Source organism: Alternaria burnsii (genome assembly GCF_013036055.1).
Source record: "Alternaria burnsii strain CBS107.38 chromosome Unknown 725, whole genome shotgun sequence".
Classification (NCBI taxonomy): Eukaryota; Fungi; Ascomycota; class Dothideomycetes; order Pleosporales; family Pleosporaceae; genus Alternaria; species Alternaria burnsii.
This window is the reverse complement of record NW_024066123.1, coordinates 1-13,740: the sequence shown is the minus strand read 5'-3', so window position 1 is coordinate 13,740 and position 13,740 is coordinate 1. Positions and strand designations below refer to the sequence as shown.

Below are 13,740 nucleotides of genomic sequence, written 5' to 3'. Positions count from 1 at the left end.
TTGATTCCCCTCTCCAGCCGTCTCGACTCTCGCGCCCGATTCAATCGACTTCAAGCCATCAACGACAATCAACCAAACCAAGAGACTCTCCATAAACCGTCAAAATGGTGAGTTTGAGCCACCGAGGGCATTTAGGAGCGCGCGAGAGGGGTCTGTGAGCGGGCACACGAGACTCTCGGAGTTCGCCACTGCATCTCGAATTTGCAACCTCTCGTCGCCGTGCCTTGCGCCTCAGATGTCTCGATGAAGATTTTGAACTAACCGGGCTCCAGGTTCTCGCAGTTGACCTTCTCAACCCTTCCCCGGCCGCGTACGCACATATTCCCTCCTCTTCGCCCTCGACCTGCGACTAACAAGTGTCTAGTGAGGCCCGCAAGCACAAGCTCAAGACCCTCGTGCCCGCTCCCCGCTCCTTCTTCATGGACGTCAAGTGCCCCGGATGCTTCACCATCACCACCGTCTTCTCGCACGCCAACACAGTCGTCGTCTGCCAGGGCTGCTCGCAGGTCCTGTAAGTCTAGGACAATCGGACATAGAACCAGGGTATGGGCTAACGCATTCACAGGTGCCAGCCCACTGGTGGCAAGGCGCGATTGACCGAGGGCTGCTCTTTCCGAAGGAAGTAAACGTTTCGTCGGAGTGATGACAGCTGGGATTGATGGGTTACGATGACGACTATCATGGCTTAGGGGTGTAGATCTCATTGGCGCCGATCGACTCGACCGCAGGATAGAAGAGGGATCTTTCGACCCGAGTCAATGCAAAAGTCACAAAAACGGGAGTTCCGGATATCTCAGCGCTGATGGACAACCCTTTTTCCTCGAATCTATTTCCTTTTGTTCGGCATGGTCTTTCGGCTTTCATGTACATGCATGTGGGAGGAGAGATAGCATTTCAGAGCCTTTGGATCAGTCGTCCGAGGTGAGGACCGGCTTGCAATCGAGGATACCTACGCATGCTAGCGGTCCTTTGTAAATCAAAGCGTCAAATCCTCACATTCATTTCACACACAACTAAGGTGAATCTTGGCTTCTCTGTTGGATGGCATGTACATGCGCGTACCGCATTGTTTTGCAATACTCTAACTTGTTTGACGTGCTGAACGCTTTACTTCGGATCCTTTGTAGACCCCATACCAAGCCTTACAGATTTGATACCTCCGTGACTTACTAGTATCGCAAAAAGCCTTGCTCTTTGCCTAGAATAGAAGGACATCATTCTTGGCTAGGTTTTCTGCTGTCAAAGTGGGGAAGCGTGGCCGAGACCCCCTGGCCAGTTCATGGCACCTTCCCTACGTCTGCCCACATGACTGGCAAAACGCCGACCTCCGCCAAAACACCAATTCTCATTGATAGTAGTCGATACGGCCGTCACTTTTTAAAGACAGGAGGCAACGCCGCTGCATAACTGTTCGTGTAATTTCCTTATTCCAATTAATGCTTGGACACGAGTCGAGTACAAGCCACCTCACGTCATCGTCAATACAGCCATTCGCACGTTCGTTCGCTCGCGCGTCCCCACGGCTTCCATTCCGAGTGGCACTAAAATAGATCCGTCAATAATCAAGATCAATATCAACAAACACGCGCCAGCGCGTTGTGAAAAAAAATGTCTACCTCATCATCAGCAGGCGCGGGAGGACCAGTTCCGTCAAACCCCCACCCCATCCCCTTGACGGAATCTGAAGTTCTGATCCGCGGATTCCTCGCCGCTAACCCGGAGCTCGGCGACGATAAATCGAATCCTGTCGAGATGATGACCGATCGGTATACTAACGAGGAGTGGAAGGCGCAAATCGATGAGACTATCAAGAATGTCATGAAAGAGGTGGACAGTGGAGAAAGGGCGAAGAAGGTTTACGAAGGCCCAAGGATGAGGAATGGAGAAGAAGCGCTGAAAGAGTTGGCTAAGACGGTGGATCATACCGTGCTCAAGTTGGATGCGACGACAACCGCTATCGATGGGCTGTGTAGTGAGGCAAGGACGGAAAACTTCAAGGTGTGTCCATTCCCAGAGTATTGAGGCTGGTCGTTCGAGATAAGGAAGAGTTATATTGTTAGGCTATGAAGCTGCAAGACACGCGCTATGCGCCACGGTATCCAGGAGCCTCCGACTGACAAGCTTTGCAGTCAGTTTGCGTCCGCCTCAACTACGTCCAACGCTGCGTTTCCAACCTCAAAGGCACTGACGTCCTCGTCGCCTGCGTCGTCGGTTTCCATGAAGGAACCCAAGACACATACTACAAGCTGCAAGAAGCACGTGCCGCCGTAGCAGCGGGTGCCGCAGAACTCGATGTCGTCCTCAACTATTCCTTACTCACCAAGCACAACCGACCTGCTTCCCCACCAGCAGACCACATCCTCACCGCCCGTGACTCAGCAATCGACAGCATCACCGCTGCCAACACAGCCATCAACGCCGGAAGCAGCGATATTGAAGAAGAAGAAACAGGAGGAATCCCAGACTACAGCGCCATATACAGGGAATTGGCTAGCATAAGAAGTCTCTGTCCTGCCCCTACAACACTCAAACTCATCCTCGAAACTTCGCAATTGAATTCTGCCCAGATTCTTGCCGCGTCTCATCTTGCCGCTGCCGCTAGCTTCGATTTTATCAAGACATCTACAGGCTTCAACGGACCGGGCGCTAATCTTCCCAACGTGAAGCTCATGGTAGCTGCGGCAGAGTACCTTGCATCGCGTAAAATAGGCAAGAAGAAGATGGAAGTCAAGGCCAGTGGTGGAGTCAGGGACTTGGACACTGCGGTGAAAATGCTAGAGGCTGGCGCAACGAGGCTGGGAACTAGTTCAGGCCTGTGGATCATGCAGGAGGCGAGAGCCAAGGTAGGCGAGGAGAGGGTTGCGGCTGGGTTGAATTCCGAGGGCAGGAGACCTAGCCCGGTCACGCGGTTATACACCGATGAATCTGAGTACTAGAGATATCAAGTAGTAAAGAGGAAATTCAGACACTTGATCAATAGGTACATTCAGTCATTGTTGTACTACTTGAGCTGCGACATGAGTATGTGGTAGGTTTAAGATGCTCGCTACGTCTTGTAAATCAGGGGCAGCAAACACTCTAAAGGTGCAATCACTTTGTCAGGAGGAAAAACTAGATAGTTCTAAGAGTGCACCCTGCCTCGCCCCACTACGGAATTATATGTTAAGCGATATAGTACAGATGAAAAGGATCAGGAATCCTACAATGCTATCAGTCTCATAAGTTTTCTAGTTTAAACCTAACGTAGGCTGCAAGGCAAGGCATATTGTCTCTGTACTTGTTTCATTTTCCTCTTGTATGCGGTGCGATACTGGGCACAAGTAAAGCATAGAGCGGATACCCTCTCGCACTGTCTGACCTAGGGTACCATTCGTACAGACTCTTGGTCGGATTACCAATCATGATACGGAGGTCTGCACAACATCACGGACATTATGAGCAGATAGAGACAGACGATGGCAGTTGAAAATTTTGGGTAGTGTCTACATGATGTATATGTAGATCATCCACCAGCCCAGACCCGCAAGGGATATAGTGCTTTCAAGGACAGGATAACTGTCGAAGAGATTCATCCCGTCATGCCGAACGCCGATCATCCGTGAATCATTCCTTTTGACGTGTAATCTACTCCTCGTCCTCCTCGCCAGCATCCTCGTCACCACCCTTCTCAGCGGCCTTGGCCTTCTTCCTCCTGACACGGCCAGGGCGGCCGCCACCGAATGGCGAGGTCAGAGCGAAGTCGATGTGCTTCTGGGAGTCGAGGCGGACCATGAAGGAGGGGACGTTGACGATCTGCTTGCCGACACTGTGATGTTGTTAGTCGCACGGTTTTTGATCAATTGAGGGCAGATGCATACCGGATGTGGCGCTGGCGGATCAGGACACGAGCGTGGTGGATAGACTTGGCGAGACCAAGCTTGTAGACGCAGGTCTGAAGACGGCGCTCCAAGAAGTCCTCAATCTTGAGGGCCAAGACGTAATCGAGCTTCATGCGGGACTCGTCAAGGACACCGACACGTACGAGACGGCGAATGAGAGCGTTACCCTCGAAGAGGCGCTTGGGGTCCTTCTCGTCGAGAGTAAGAAGCGAACTGGCAAACTGTTAGCGATTTCATGTCTCGCACACTGCGCATCGATTCAATTGCGCGCAGGCGGTTGCGATGAAAACTTACCGAGCGGCACGACGGATCTTGGACAGAGTCAACTGGACGCGCCAGACCTCACGCTTGTTGCGGAGACCATACTCGCCGACGAGCTTCAGCTCAGTATCCCTAATCCAACATTAACTTGTGTTCCAGACATAAGCGGAGCACGCTCTCGCTCAGTGGCCATGGAGTATCACATACAGACGAGCGGACTCGAAAGGACGACGTGGGACGCTGTACGTCTTGGAGTAGGAACGGGGCGCCATTGTAGTTGTCGAGTGGTGAGTTCGGAGGAGCAGGACGTTGAGAAGTTTGGCTTAATTTCGTCGCGGAAGGTGCGAACGCCCGGGCCACTACAATGATTGGCGCCGTGATTGGCGCCCTTAAGCGAGCTTGGAAGGCACGATGCAGTCGGTCAAAATATCACACGAACACCACGACCTTCCAATTTCCCCGCCGCAGCAACAACAACCAGCCCACACTCACACACAATGGGTCACGCAGCCGGTCTTCGCGCGGGTACGCGCTATGCGTACGTTAACTATTGTGACGCCCATGCGACGATTGCTGACGCTGCGACAGTTTCTCTCGCGATTTCAAGAAGAAAGGAATGATTCCTCTCTCGACCTACCTCAAGCAGTACAAGGTCGGTGATATCGTCGATGTCGTAGCCAACGGTACGAAACCCCCAGAAATCCAGCGAGAGCGATTCAAGGCGGAGGACTCATGAGCAAACAGGTGCGGTCCAGAAGGGTATGCCCTACAAGGTCTACCACGGCAAGACCGGTATCGTCTACAACGTCACCAAGTCCGCTGTCGGTGTTATCCTCCAGAAGCAGGTCGGCAACCGATACATGGAGAAGCGCATCAACGTCCGCATCGAGCACGTCCGCCACTCCCGCTCACGAGAGGACTTCCTCAAGCGCGTCAAGCTCAACTTCGCCAAGCAACAAAAGGCCAAGGAGACTGGCGAGCCCCAGCAGATGAAGCGCCAGCCCGCCCAGCCCCGCACCGAGCACATTGTCAGCCTTAAGGAGCAAAAGCCGGAGAACATCACACCCATCCCTTACGAGACCTACATTTAGACGTGGACAGTCGGCTCGGGTGTATTGGCTGGCAAAATGGGATACGGATGGTCAACGGCGTGGTTTCTCGGACTTCTCGATTATTCTCTCTTTCTGCACTTTCTTACGCATGGAAAGCGGCGATACCATGGTGCAGATATAGTGGTGTGCCAACATGGCTTTGAGTGACCCCTCACGCCAATAAACATCATCTTCCAATCCCAGTCAATGCAGTGTCTTGCTCGTCTGTAGTGTTAGCCATTGCTGTTATGACCGCCTACGACAAATGAACGCTTTCCATCACATTCCGCACTCTGACATAATATCCCTGGCTTTTCACTGCCTATTCACTCTGTCCTATACATGTGCCACTACATGCAGGTCTGTTCTTGTTTGCTTCGTAGTTTTCAGCTCTCTGCATAAGCACTTCATACATTTCCTTCTGGATCGCAGGGCTTATAAGGTTGACAATAGGCAATGTACTCACATAATGCACCGCGAATATACTCACTTAGTTCTACCCTGCTTTGCCTTGGGCACGTAATAGAATGTAGCAGACATCTCTAGGGTACAATTTGGTGCTGACTAGAATCAACGAAATAACGCGAGTTCAATGAAAATCAAGGCATGAATTGACAACAGACTTCGGGATACTCGCCTCTACGGTGTCATGGTGTCTTCCTATTGCCAGAACATCCGTGGTTAGTACTAACTATGTTAGCCTAGCTTGGATATGCTCGACTCTGACCTATCCAAGACCGTGTTAAAATATTGCAACCACGATGATCTGTCCCGAAAAGTGCAGCTTAGTAACAACGGTGCCAGTTCTATCTGTGTCCTGTATACTTAGTCTCAGTATGCACTATTCTAGGCTAGACGGATATGCACACAGTCGCAACCCAGGTTCTTGTGCGGCAGGCTCCTGAGGTCTGTTTGCATCGGTTCGTGGTGCTCAGATGGTAGATTACATCATGCCTTCTATTCTCCACCGTTTGCTTGCCAACGGAAGTCACACCCTCACGCTCTGTTTAGTTCCTCGATAATTCAACTCGCTAGCGTAGTTTATGCACCATCCCATGTCGTAGATGTGGTCTGGAAGTTGGACGGGTAGCAGCCTTCGTAAACAGAAGCACAACCAGAAACCTTCCTGACATCGTCCAAATGCGAAACGTACCTTGAAATCTTGAAAGCTTAACACTGATTGGTTTGATAGTAAAGGCAAACCTTATCGTTCCTGGGGGTCGGATGAGCTACCGCGTTTGGATTGTAGTAATGCTCTTACGCCTGAACACAATCACTGCAAGTTGCCTCAGTCGTTCATCACACGATCGAGCGTGCTTCCTTGTCTACTTGTTACATCTTGTGTGGGCTTCGAACGCAGGGTAAGGATGAGTCTTCGACCTCTATAGTTGCGCAAGTGGCGAATTATCTCATGTATGAGGATGTTAATGAATGCTTTGTCATGACACACGATGTGCTTTCCTTGATGTCTCTAGTCTCGGCAGTCTGTTCGGTTGCGATACATTACCTTTGTGCTCGGAAAGCGCCGCATGACTTTGACCATGAAACTGACGCAGGAAATAAGAGCACCAACTTGCTGATCAGCATCCCACAAACTCAATATGCGTTCTACCTTTTCTGGCACATTATCGCTCCTTCTCTTCTCGCACACGTCGCCGTCGGCCCAGTGCGCAAGTCAATACCATTGTTGTAGTGCTCTGAACAGCAGTATTTGACTAGCAAACATTGTTGGAACGGTGCCATGTTGATGGGATTCAGGCGCTTCGCAAGGCAGCCACTTCTTGATATTCGGATATTTGAGTTGCGGGAACTCTTTCTAGATTGGATGGGTACCACCGAGAATATCGCACAACTGAAGTCATCGTACGATCAAGTTCAGAAAGTGGCCGAGGGAGGAGGAACACAAGATAACATTTGAAGGGACTCAGCGTGGTACGTAGTCCCGTACCGTCGAGCAATGCCACATTGCGCCGCGGTCCTCCGCATAACCGCCGAACACATGCTCTGCTGCTTCCACCAATTGTCTCGTCCGCCAGGGAACGCTGGTTTGTTGTGCTCCCGCCGTTCTTTTCTCATTGTTACCAAGTGGCTTTACCTGAGCTAAAGTCTTGTAGCGCATTCACATGATTGATTTTCTTATGCAGGCCGATAAGACAACACAACATCGCTTGAAATTAAGGCCTTGATCGGCTGTGGGACACACCGAACGGCTGTCAGATCTCTATTCTCGTAACGAGGTCTTCTTCATGGGAAAAGGGCATTCATGGTGGGCATTGCTGGTCAAATGATGCTACCACTCAAACTACCCAAGTATCCAAGAAGTCGGATCCTTTAGTACGGCGACCCTGTATTGAACTCTCTTGTAATCTTCCAATCTGTTCGTCCATGCTTTTGAACGACCTCCGGCGTGCCAACAGATAGGACTGGAGACGCGTGAACATCGTTCGGACGGAAAGGTGATATGTCTGGGTAAGCGACAGTACGCTCTTCTGTCGTCTGATATTACTACATGTGTCCATTATTCGCTCCGACTGACATTATAAGAAAAAACTAATCTAATTGGCAGGAGTATTGGAGTGACATTGAAGAGTATCGGAGTGATATTGTGATGTGCTGCACGTGACCGTCCAGGGCTTGGCGCTGTCGAAGGTTTGATTTGGACTTTATCGGCTGCTACCGACGCCTGAGATCAGTACTAAAATGACGTGAATGTGAAAGTTAACTTGGAGAGCGAACCCAGGGAATCGTGCAGCCGAGCTGCGAAAGTTTCCTAGATTCAGGGGATTCCATCGATTTCCCTTGCCTCGAAGCTAAGAACGAAGGCATCTAGATTCCGGATCTAGGCGCATCTTTTCGTTGGCTGCGAGTGGGCGGAGTGAGCCTTTGGTTTGGTGCATATTGAGTGCGCAGTTGGCTGCACAGTGTGGCAATGAAACATTAGGCTTCCAAGTTTCGTTATGCATCTAGTGGAGGTTAGTCGACACTGTCAACGAAGAGGGCATGACGCTGCCACGCGACGCTGTGTGCGCAACTTCAGCCCACATTGCACGAGCCAGCGCCGACCCACACACGACACGTGCCGCGCTGACATCGGAGCTCGTTCTCCACCACCCGCAAAAAGGAACGATGGCCCCTCGGACAACAGCACAAAAGTGACCCAGCCGAAGTTTTCGGACATTAACACGCCCTGCATCGACACGTCGAGGCCAGCAACAGCTACCGTGGGTCCACAGCTCGTAACAGATCATTACACGTCATGCTGCAACGTTGTCGGCTCGGTTGCAGTAGCGGAATAACAGACAAAGTTAATTCGCCGCTGAGACGCCGTAAAGCTCAACACCAAAGCACCCTTCGTCTGGAGTGGGGTTACATATCCATGTCCCTAGAAAACCATTTCATGCAAGGGACTTCCACAAAAGAAGATCTGCGCTGACGCAAGCTTGCGAGTAATGCCCTGCATACCACTTTAGGCATCGTCGAGTCAGATTGTAATCTGCAAATGTCGATTCCGAGTGACTTTACAATCCGAAAGCGATAGCGTGGTGTGAAGATGCAATCGGTGCCAGTCGGCCATGAGCAGGAAGAGTGATATATTGTCTAATATCGAACCGCAAACCTGGAGAATGAACCCGTTCCCCTAGCGCAAAGGTTACGGGAGGCACGACAAGTTGACAACTGACAGCTGAAGAGAGACTGTCGGAAGAAGCTCCATCAGGCTGGAATGGCACCCCGAGATTATCGTAGTCGTCGTCGTATATGAAGCACGGGCAGCAGGAAATCTGTGGATGCACAGATCACGACTGCACCTGGTTAGACCGAAAACCCGGTGTTCCTTCAGCAAAGGTGTCCAGGATCATGACAGTTACAAAAGTCGGATAAGAATACCGACCCACGGAACACATCACGATGCAGACCGCGGGAGTCTTTCTAGCCATGGCGGTCTGAAGATTTGCGCAGGGATCACCGGTTGTTGTAAAGTATGCCGCGAGGTGCACAAAACAAAGTATACTTGCGGCGGATGCGGGGGTTGGTTATGCGCGACCAACCTCCTAACTTTGTTCCAACTGCAACGACCGCGACAACATCGACGTCTTCGACTCTTCGACGATACTCACAGATCCATCGTAGATCTCAGCTTGCAGTGCTGTTAGCGTATAAAACATCGATATCATCTCGTACCCCTGTCTTAATACGCGACCCTATTTGAGGACTTCAAGCCTCAATCTTCGATTCTTCGCAGCGGAAGGCATATTTCACGATCGCCGACATCTCAAGCGTGCCTGCATTAGCCCATACTATCGGCGCAATCGGCATCCTTGCTGCCGGAACATTAGCCTTCCAGACTAAATCGATCTTTCTGGTGCCCAAAGCAGACGCCAGCGAGTCGACGTCTTAGCAGCAGTAGCCAGGCGACCGACTAGTACCAAACTACTCGGAGACAAGGGACCTATTGAACGTGTCAGGTTTTACTGGGTTCTCCGGTATGTTTACCTTCCAGATACCTTTCTCTCCGTCATCGATCTGCGTCTTCTTCCCCAATACGCTGTCGTTGCCGCACCCCATTTATCAAACTTCCGCACTTGTCCCTTTTGTTTTTGACGTTGTGCGGCGTTGTAGCCGTCCACGATTCTAATGGCCATGTTTAAGAACAAGATGCGATCAGCACACGGGGTGTTCTCTTCCAAAAAGTCTTCTGACGCTGCTAGGAAATCAAACATCACTATCCATTCAGCCAAAATGGGGAGCTCAACCGAGTTGGCCCCAGCGTATGTCGATAGCGTCATGGCCCCCGATACGGATGCCAACCCCAATGTCAACGGCAGTGGCGGTGCGTTTAATGAACCGCTGGTCCTCGACTTCGCGACCATGCAAGATGCGTCTAATTCGATTACAAGGAGCGCCCCTCTTTCACCCGTCACTAGACCGGTTGATCCCGAGCGACATGAAAGTTGGCTTTCAGATGACGATACTTCTGCTCCTGCACCCCAGATAGACTTTACAAGGAAGGATATCCATATCCCTTTCCGGACCAGGTACTACTTCAACTACCCTCCAGACAGTTGGTTTTCATTGCTCATTCTCCAACAGTTCCGTCACTCCTCGGGCCACCCAAAAGCGTATATCGTTGCAAAGACGACTGAGCGCTGAGCCATCATCTCCTAACAACGGACGTTCGACACCGACACCAGACATGCAACAGTCTCGTGCTCGAAGCATGTCACGCACATCTAGTGCAGTGCCGCAAAACGTGCAGTCATCACGAATCACTACTAATGACCCAACAACGATACGAAGTTCGGCCGACTCTGTGATATCATACGAGTCTGCTGCACCATCCATTACAACTCAACAACTTGCGCCGTTGCAGCAGAAAGGTGGAATGATAGATGACGGCGATCGACTTTCGCCATTACTGGAAGATGACCCTCATTCATTCGACCTTGTCAGCGCACCCGTCGAGAACGCGAGATCCCAATACTCGCTCGAAACCAGATCTGAGCAACTCTTCTCAAGGGGACATCTGCAGGCCATCTTTGCCGACACTGCGTCACTGCTTCGATTCACGTCCTTTCTGAGCGTGGCCCGTCCCGATTCACTTCCTACTTTGATCTACTACCTGGATGCACTGAAAGCGCTAAGAGCCATCAGCTATGCCAACGCCGTTGCAGAAGCGCTGGAGCCCATCCCTGGGCTAGAATTTACCGAGACTCCAGCACGAAATACAATGAATGCAGTCCTGGAGGAAAAAGCCAATCGGGCCTTTGATGTCCTGGTCCGTGACGATCTTCCGGCGTTCATTACGCACGTCTTCACCCAAGTCGTTAGCGTGAGCATTGCGAAGCGCGTCACAGGGAATTTACCTCCGATGCTTCGTGAGGCTAGCGAGGGTTTGGCCGAAGTTTTCTGCCTGACAGACCCGTCCAGGACGGACAATCCGATCATCTTCGCGTCCGAAGGTTAGTGAACCTCGCCCACATGGAAAATGAGCATCTGCTAATCTGATACTAGAATTTCATCGTACAACGCAGTATGGCGTTGGGTACGCGATTGGGCGCAACTGTCGTTTCCTTCAAGGTCCAAAGACGAATCGGAGCAGTGTAGAGCGTTTTGGAATGGCTGCTCGGGAAGGAAGAGATCACAGTGAAGTGTTCCTGAACTAGTAAGTAACTCGTATGACCTTGTGTGTTTAGCACATCGTTAACCACACAACAGTCGCCGTGATGGATCGCCATTCATGAATCTTTTGATGATTGCGCCTTTACTCGACTCACGAGGGAATCTTCGTTATTTCATTGGCGCGCAAATCGACATCTCTGGTCTTGTGAAGGACAGCACCGATCTCGAGGCTTTCCGGCGGATGCTTGACGAGGAAGAAGGCCACAAAGAGAAGGAGCCGCCGAAAGATGAGTTCCAAGCACTCAGTGAAATGTTCAACAACACGGAGCTGGAGACGGTGCGGAAGTATGGCGGCAACATGCATAGGGAACACCTAGAAGAGCAGGACGAAGCGAATATGCAGCACAAGCCCAGACTGCTGATACAGGATCAGTCGACGTATGACGTGGATAGGGCTGAGAAGCCAGCACCCAAGCCAGACGGTAGGCTGTCTGGTCCGTATAAACATGTGAGTGGCCGTCCCTTTGTGTGTGATGATACACGACTGACATATACTAGTACCTTGTTGTGCGCCCAGCGCCATCCCTGCGCATCCTCTTTACATCGCCGTCCCTTCGTGTTCCAGGCATCCTCCAATCACGGTTCCTCGATCGCATTGGTGGGAGCAACCGTGTCCGAGAGTCTCTCAGTGACGCGCTTTCAGACGGGTCGCGCGGTGTTACGGCGAAGATTCGCTGGCTACCGCACGCCGTGTCAGACCTCGAAGACCATTACGAAGAGGGCCGACCCCGGTGGATACACTGCACTCCTTTGCTCGGCCAGAACGGATCAGTGGGTGTATGGATGGTTGTCCTCGTTGACGAGAAAGAGCACATTGCGCCGCATCGTAGATTCCGCCAGGCACCGCCTATTCCTAACGACATCCGCGGCAACAACCTAGCGCAAACCTCGCGACCATACCAAACTCCCCGGTTCGACGACTTTGGCAACGAAACCAGCTCGTATTCCCAATCTTCACGTGGGGCGTCTCCTTACACGAACGGCTATGCGAACGGCAATGGCGTATCCCGTCACATGGATGCCTTGCGCAACCCATCAAGTCCGCACCGGGCGCAAAGCCCAATGAGTTACGACCAGCGCGGACTGCGGTCGGCTGGTTCGTCGGTCAAGGATTACGTCAATGGTCCCCAGGCCAGTGTTGACTCTTTCCGCATCTAACCTTGCTGACTTCGGTTCAGGAAGAGGAAGAGATAGCCGTGGGAACGGCAACGCCTGTGCGTGTGGAAAGGAGAGATGGTGCAACGAGAATATACTAAAGTGAAGCGGACTTTGGATTAATGACACGTGAAAGACGGATGACAGATATATAGACCGGGTGGTCGGGCGGTACTGCGCTGTTGTTGATTTGCTCTATACCCATTCTGTAACAATAGCTTAGACATGGCACTGACGTCAGCAACGGATTTCATATGTTGATAAGTCATAATGTACCTTGTACGAAATCAGGGTTAGCATGTCAGGGTGAAATGACGGTGCAAAAGCAACCAGCGAGTCTAAGCGAGACTTGCCCGCGGGAGTGCCGCCATGCATCATGTCTCCAGCACGTCGCACCCACGCCCACCCCACCACCACCACCACCACCCTCGACGTGTCGCTTCGTGCCGGCACAGGCCTATACGGCAGAATGGCGACAATCCGGCCCATGCGCCCTACCGACCTCCTTCGAGTATCCGAATGCAACCTCGACCACCTCACCGAAACGTACAACATTGGTTTCTACCTCGAGTACCTGACAAAATGGCCCGAGCTTTGTCAGATAATAGAGGGCATGGACGGCGAGATTGAAGGCTACAGTACGACTCCTGAGACTTCCTCACTCCACATGTCATGTCTGAAGATGATGGAGAAACACTAACAAAATGCCAGTCCTAGGCAAACTCGAGTCCTCGCCCTTCGAACCCCCAATAAAGCCCTACAAGCCCTCGACCACCGGCGTCCAATACCCAAACTACCTCCCCTACCACGGTCACATCACCGCCCTCACCGTTGCACCCGGCGCGCGCCGCCTCGGCCACGCAACGGCCTTGTCGTCTGCATTGGAGCGCTCGTCCGACGCAGCCAACGCCTGGTTCGTCGATCTGTTTGTGCGCAGGAGCAATGAGATTGCCAAAGAGCTGTATCGCAAGATGGGATATAGCGTTTACAGGGTTGTCAAGGACTATTACAACGATGGCGAGGACGCGTTGGATATGCGGAAGAGCTGTAGTAGGGACAAGGATGGGGAGTGCGTCAGAGTCGACGGGGAGAAGTTCGAGGTCAGCGCCGAGGACGTATGGTGAGGTCATGGCTGGGTCTAAACATAGTTTGGAAAGAGCAACAAGAGTTTCGGGGGG

The 13,740-nt window shown here is 51.8% G+C and overlaps 6 protein-coding genes across 6 annotated transcripts; 5 read left to right on the top strand and 1 right to left on the bottom strand.

Moving 5' to 3' along the window:
- Window positions 1-104: 104 nt before the first annotated feature.
- On the top strand, window positions 105-626 carry GT037_009622 (40s ribosomal protein s27; the record flags this gene model as incomplete). Its single annotated transcript, XM_038934669.1, has 4 exons — window positions 105-107; window positions 273-310; window positions 365-511; window positions 566-626. The coding sequence occupies 4 exons, from the start codon at window positions 105-107 to the stop codon at window positions 624-626; spliced, it is 249 nt and encodes an 82-aa protein (XP_038782470.1).
- Window positions 627-1,608: 982 nt separating this feature from the next.
- Window positions 1,609-2,936, top strand: GT037_009621 (deoxyribose-phosphate aldolase; the record flags this gene model as incomplete). The annotated part of the gene is made up of 2 exons (XM_038934668.1): window positions 1,609-1,998; window positions 2,130-2,936. 2 exons carry the CDS (start codon window positions 1,609-1,611, stop codon window positions 2,934-2,936), a joined length of 1,197 nt encoding a protein of 398 aa, XP_038782469.1.
- Window positions 2,937-3,624: 688 nt separating this feature from the next.
- GT037_009620 (40s ribosomal protein s9) lies at window positions 3,625-4,411 on the bottom strand (the record flags this gene model as incomplete). Its single annotated transcript, XM_038934667.1, has 4 exons — window positions 3,625-3,805; window positions 3,858-4,091; window positions 4,173-4,271; window positions 4,347-4,411. 4 exons carry the CDS (start codon window positions 4,409-4,411, stop codon window positions 3,625-3,627), a joined length of 579 nt encoding a protein of 192 aa, XP_038782468.1.
- A 225-nt stretch (window positions 4,412-4,636) lies between these two features.
- GT037_009619 (60s ribosomal protein l21) lies at window positions 4,637-5,230 on the top strand (the record flags this gene model as incomplete). Its single annotated transcript, XM_038934666.1, has 3 exons — window positions 4,637-4,677; window positions 4,728-4,822; window positions 4,884-5,230. The coding sequence occupies 3 exons, from the start codon at window positions 4,637-4,639 to the stop codon at window positions 5,228-5,230; spliced, it is 483 nt and encodes a 160-aa protein (XP_038782467.1).
- Window positions 5,231-9,862: 4,632 nt separating this feature from the next.
- Window positions 9,863-12,565, top strand: GT037_009618 (uncharacterized protein; the record flags this gene model as incomplete). The annotated part of the gene is made up of 5 exons (XM_038934665.1): window positions 9,863-10,263; window positions 10,319-11,187; window positions 11,240-11,390; window positions 11,444-11,855; window positions 11,906-12,565. 5 exons carry the CDS (start codon window positions 9,863-9,865, stop codon window positions 12,563-12,565), a joined length of 2,493 nt encoding a protein of 830 aa, XP_038782466.1.
- Window positions 12,566-13,031: 466 nt separating this feature from the next.
- Window positions 13,032-13,680, top strand: GT037_009617 (acyl-n-acyltransferase; the record flags this gene model as incomplete). The annotated part of the gene is made up of 2 exons (XM_038934664.1): window positions 13,032-13,200; window positions 13,274-13,680. Coding segments are annotated over 2 exons (576 nt in total), but the record flags the coding sequence as incomplete, so codon positions are not given.
- Between the last annotated feature and the right edge of the window lie 60 nt (window positions 13,681-13,740).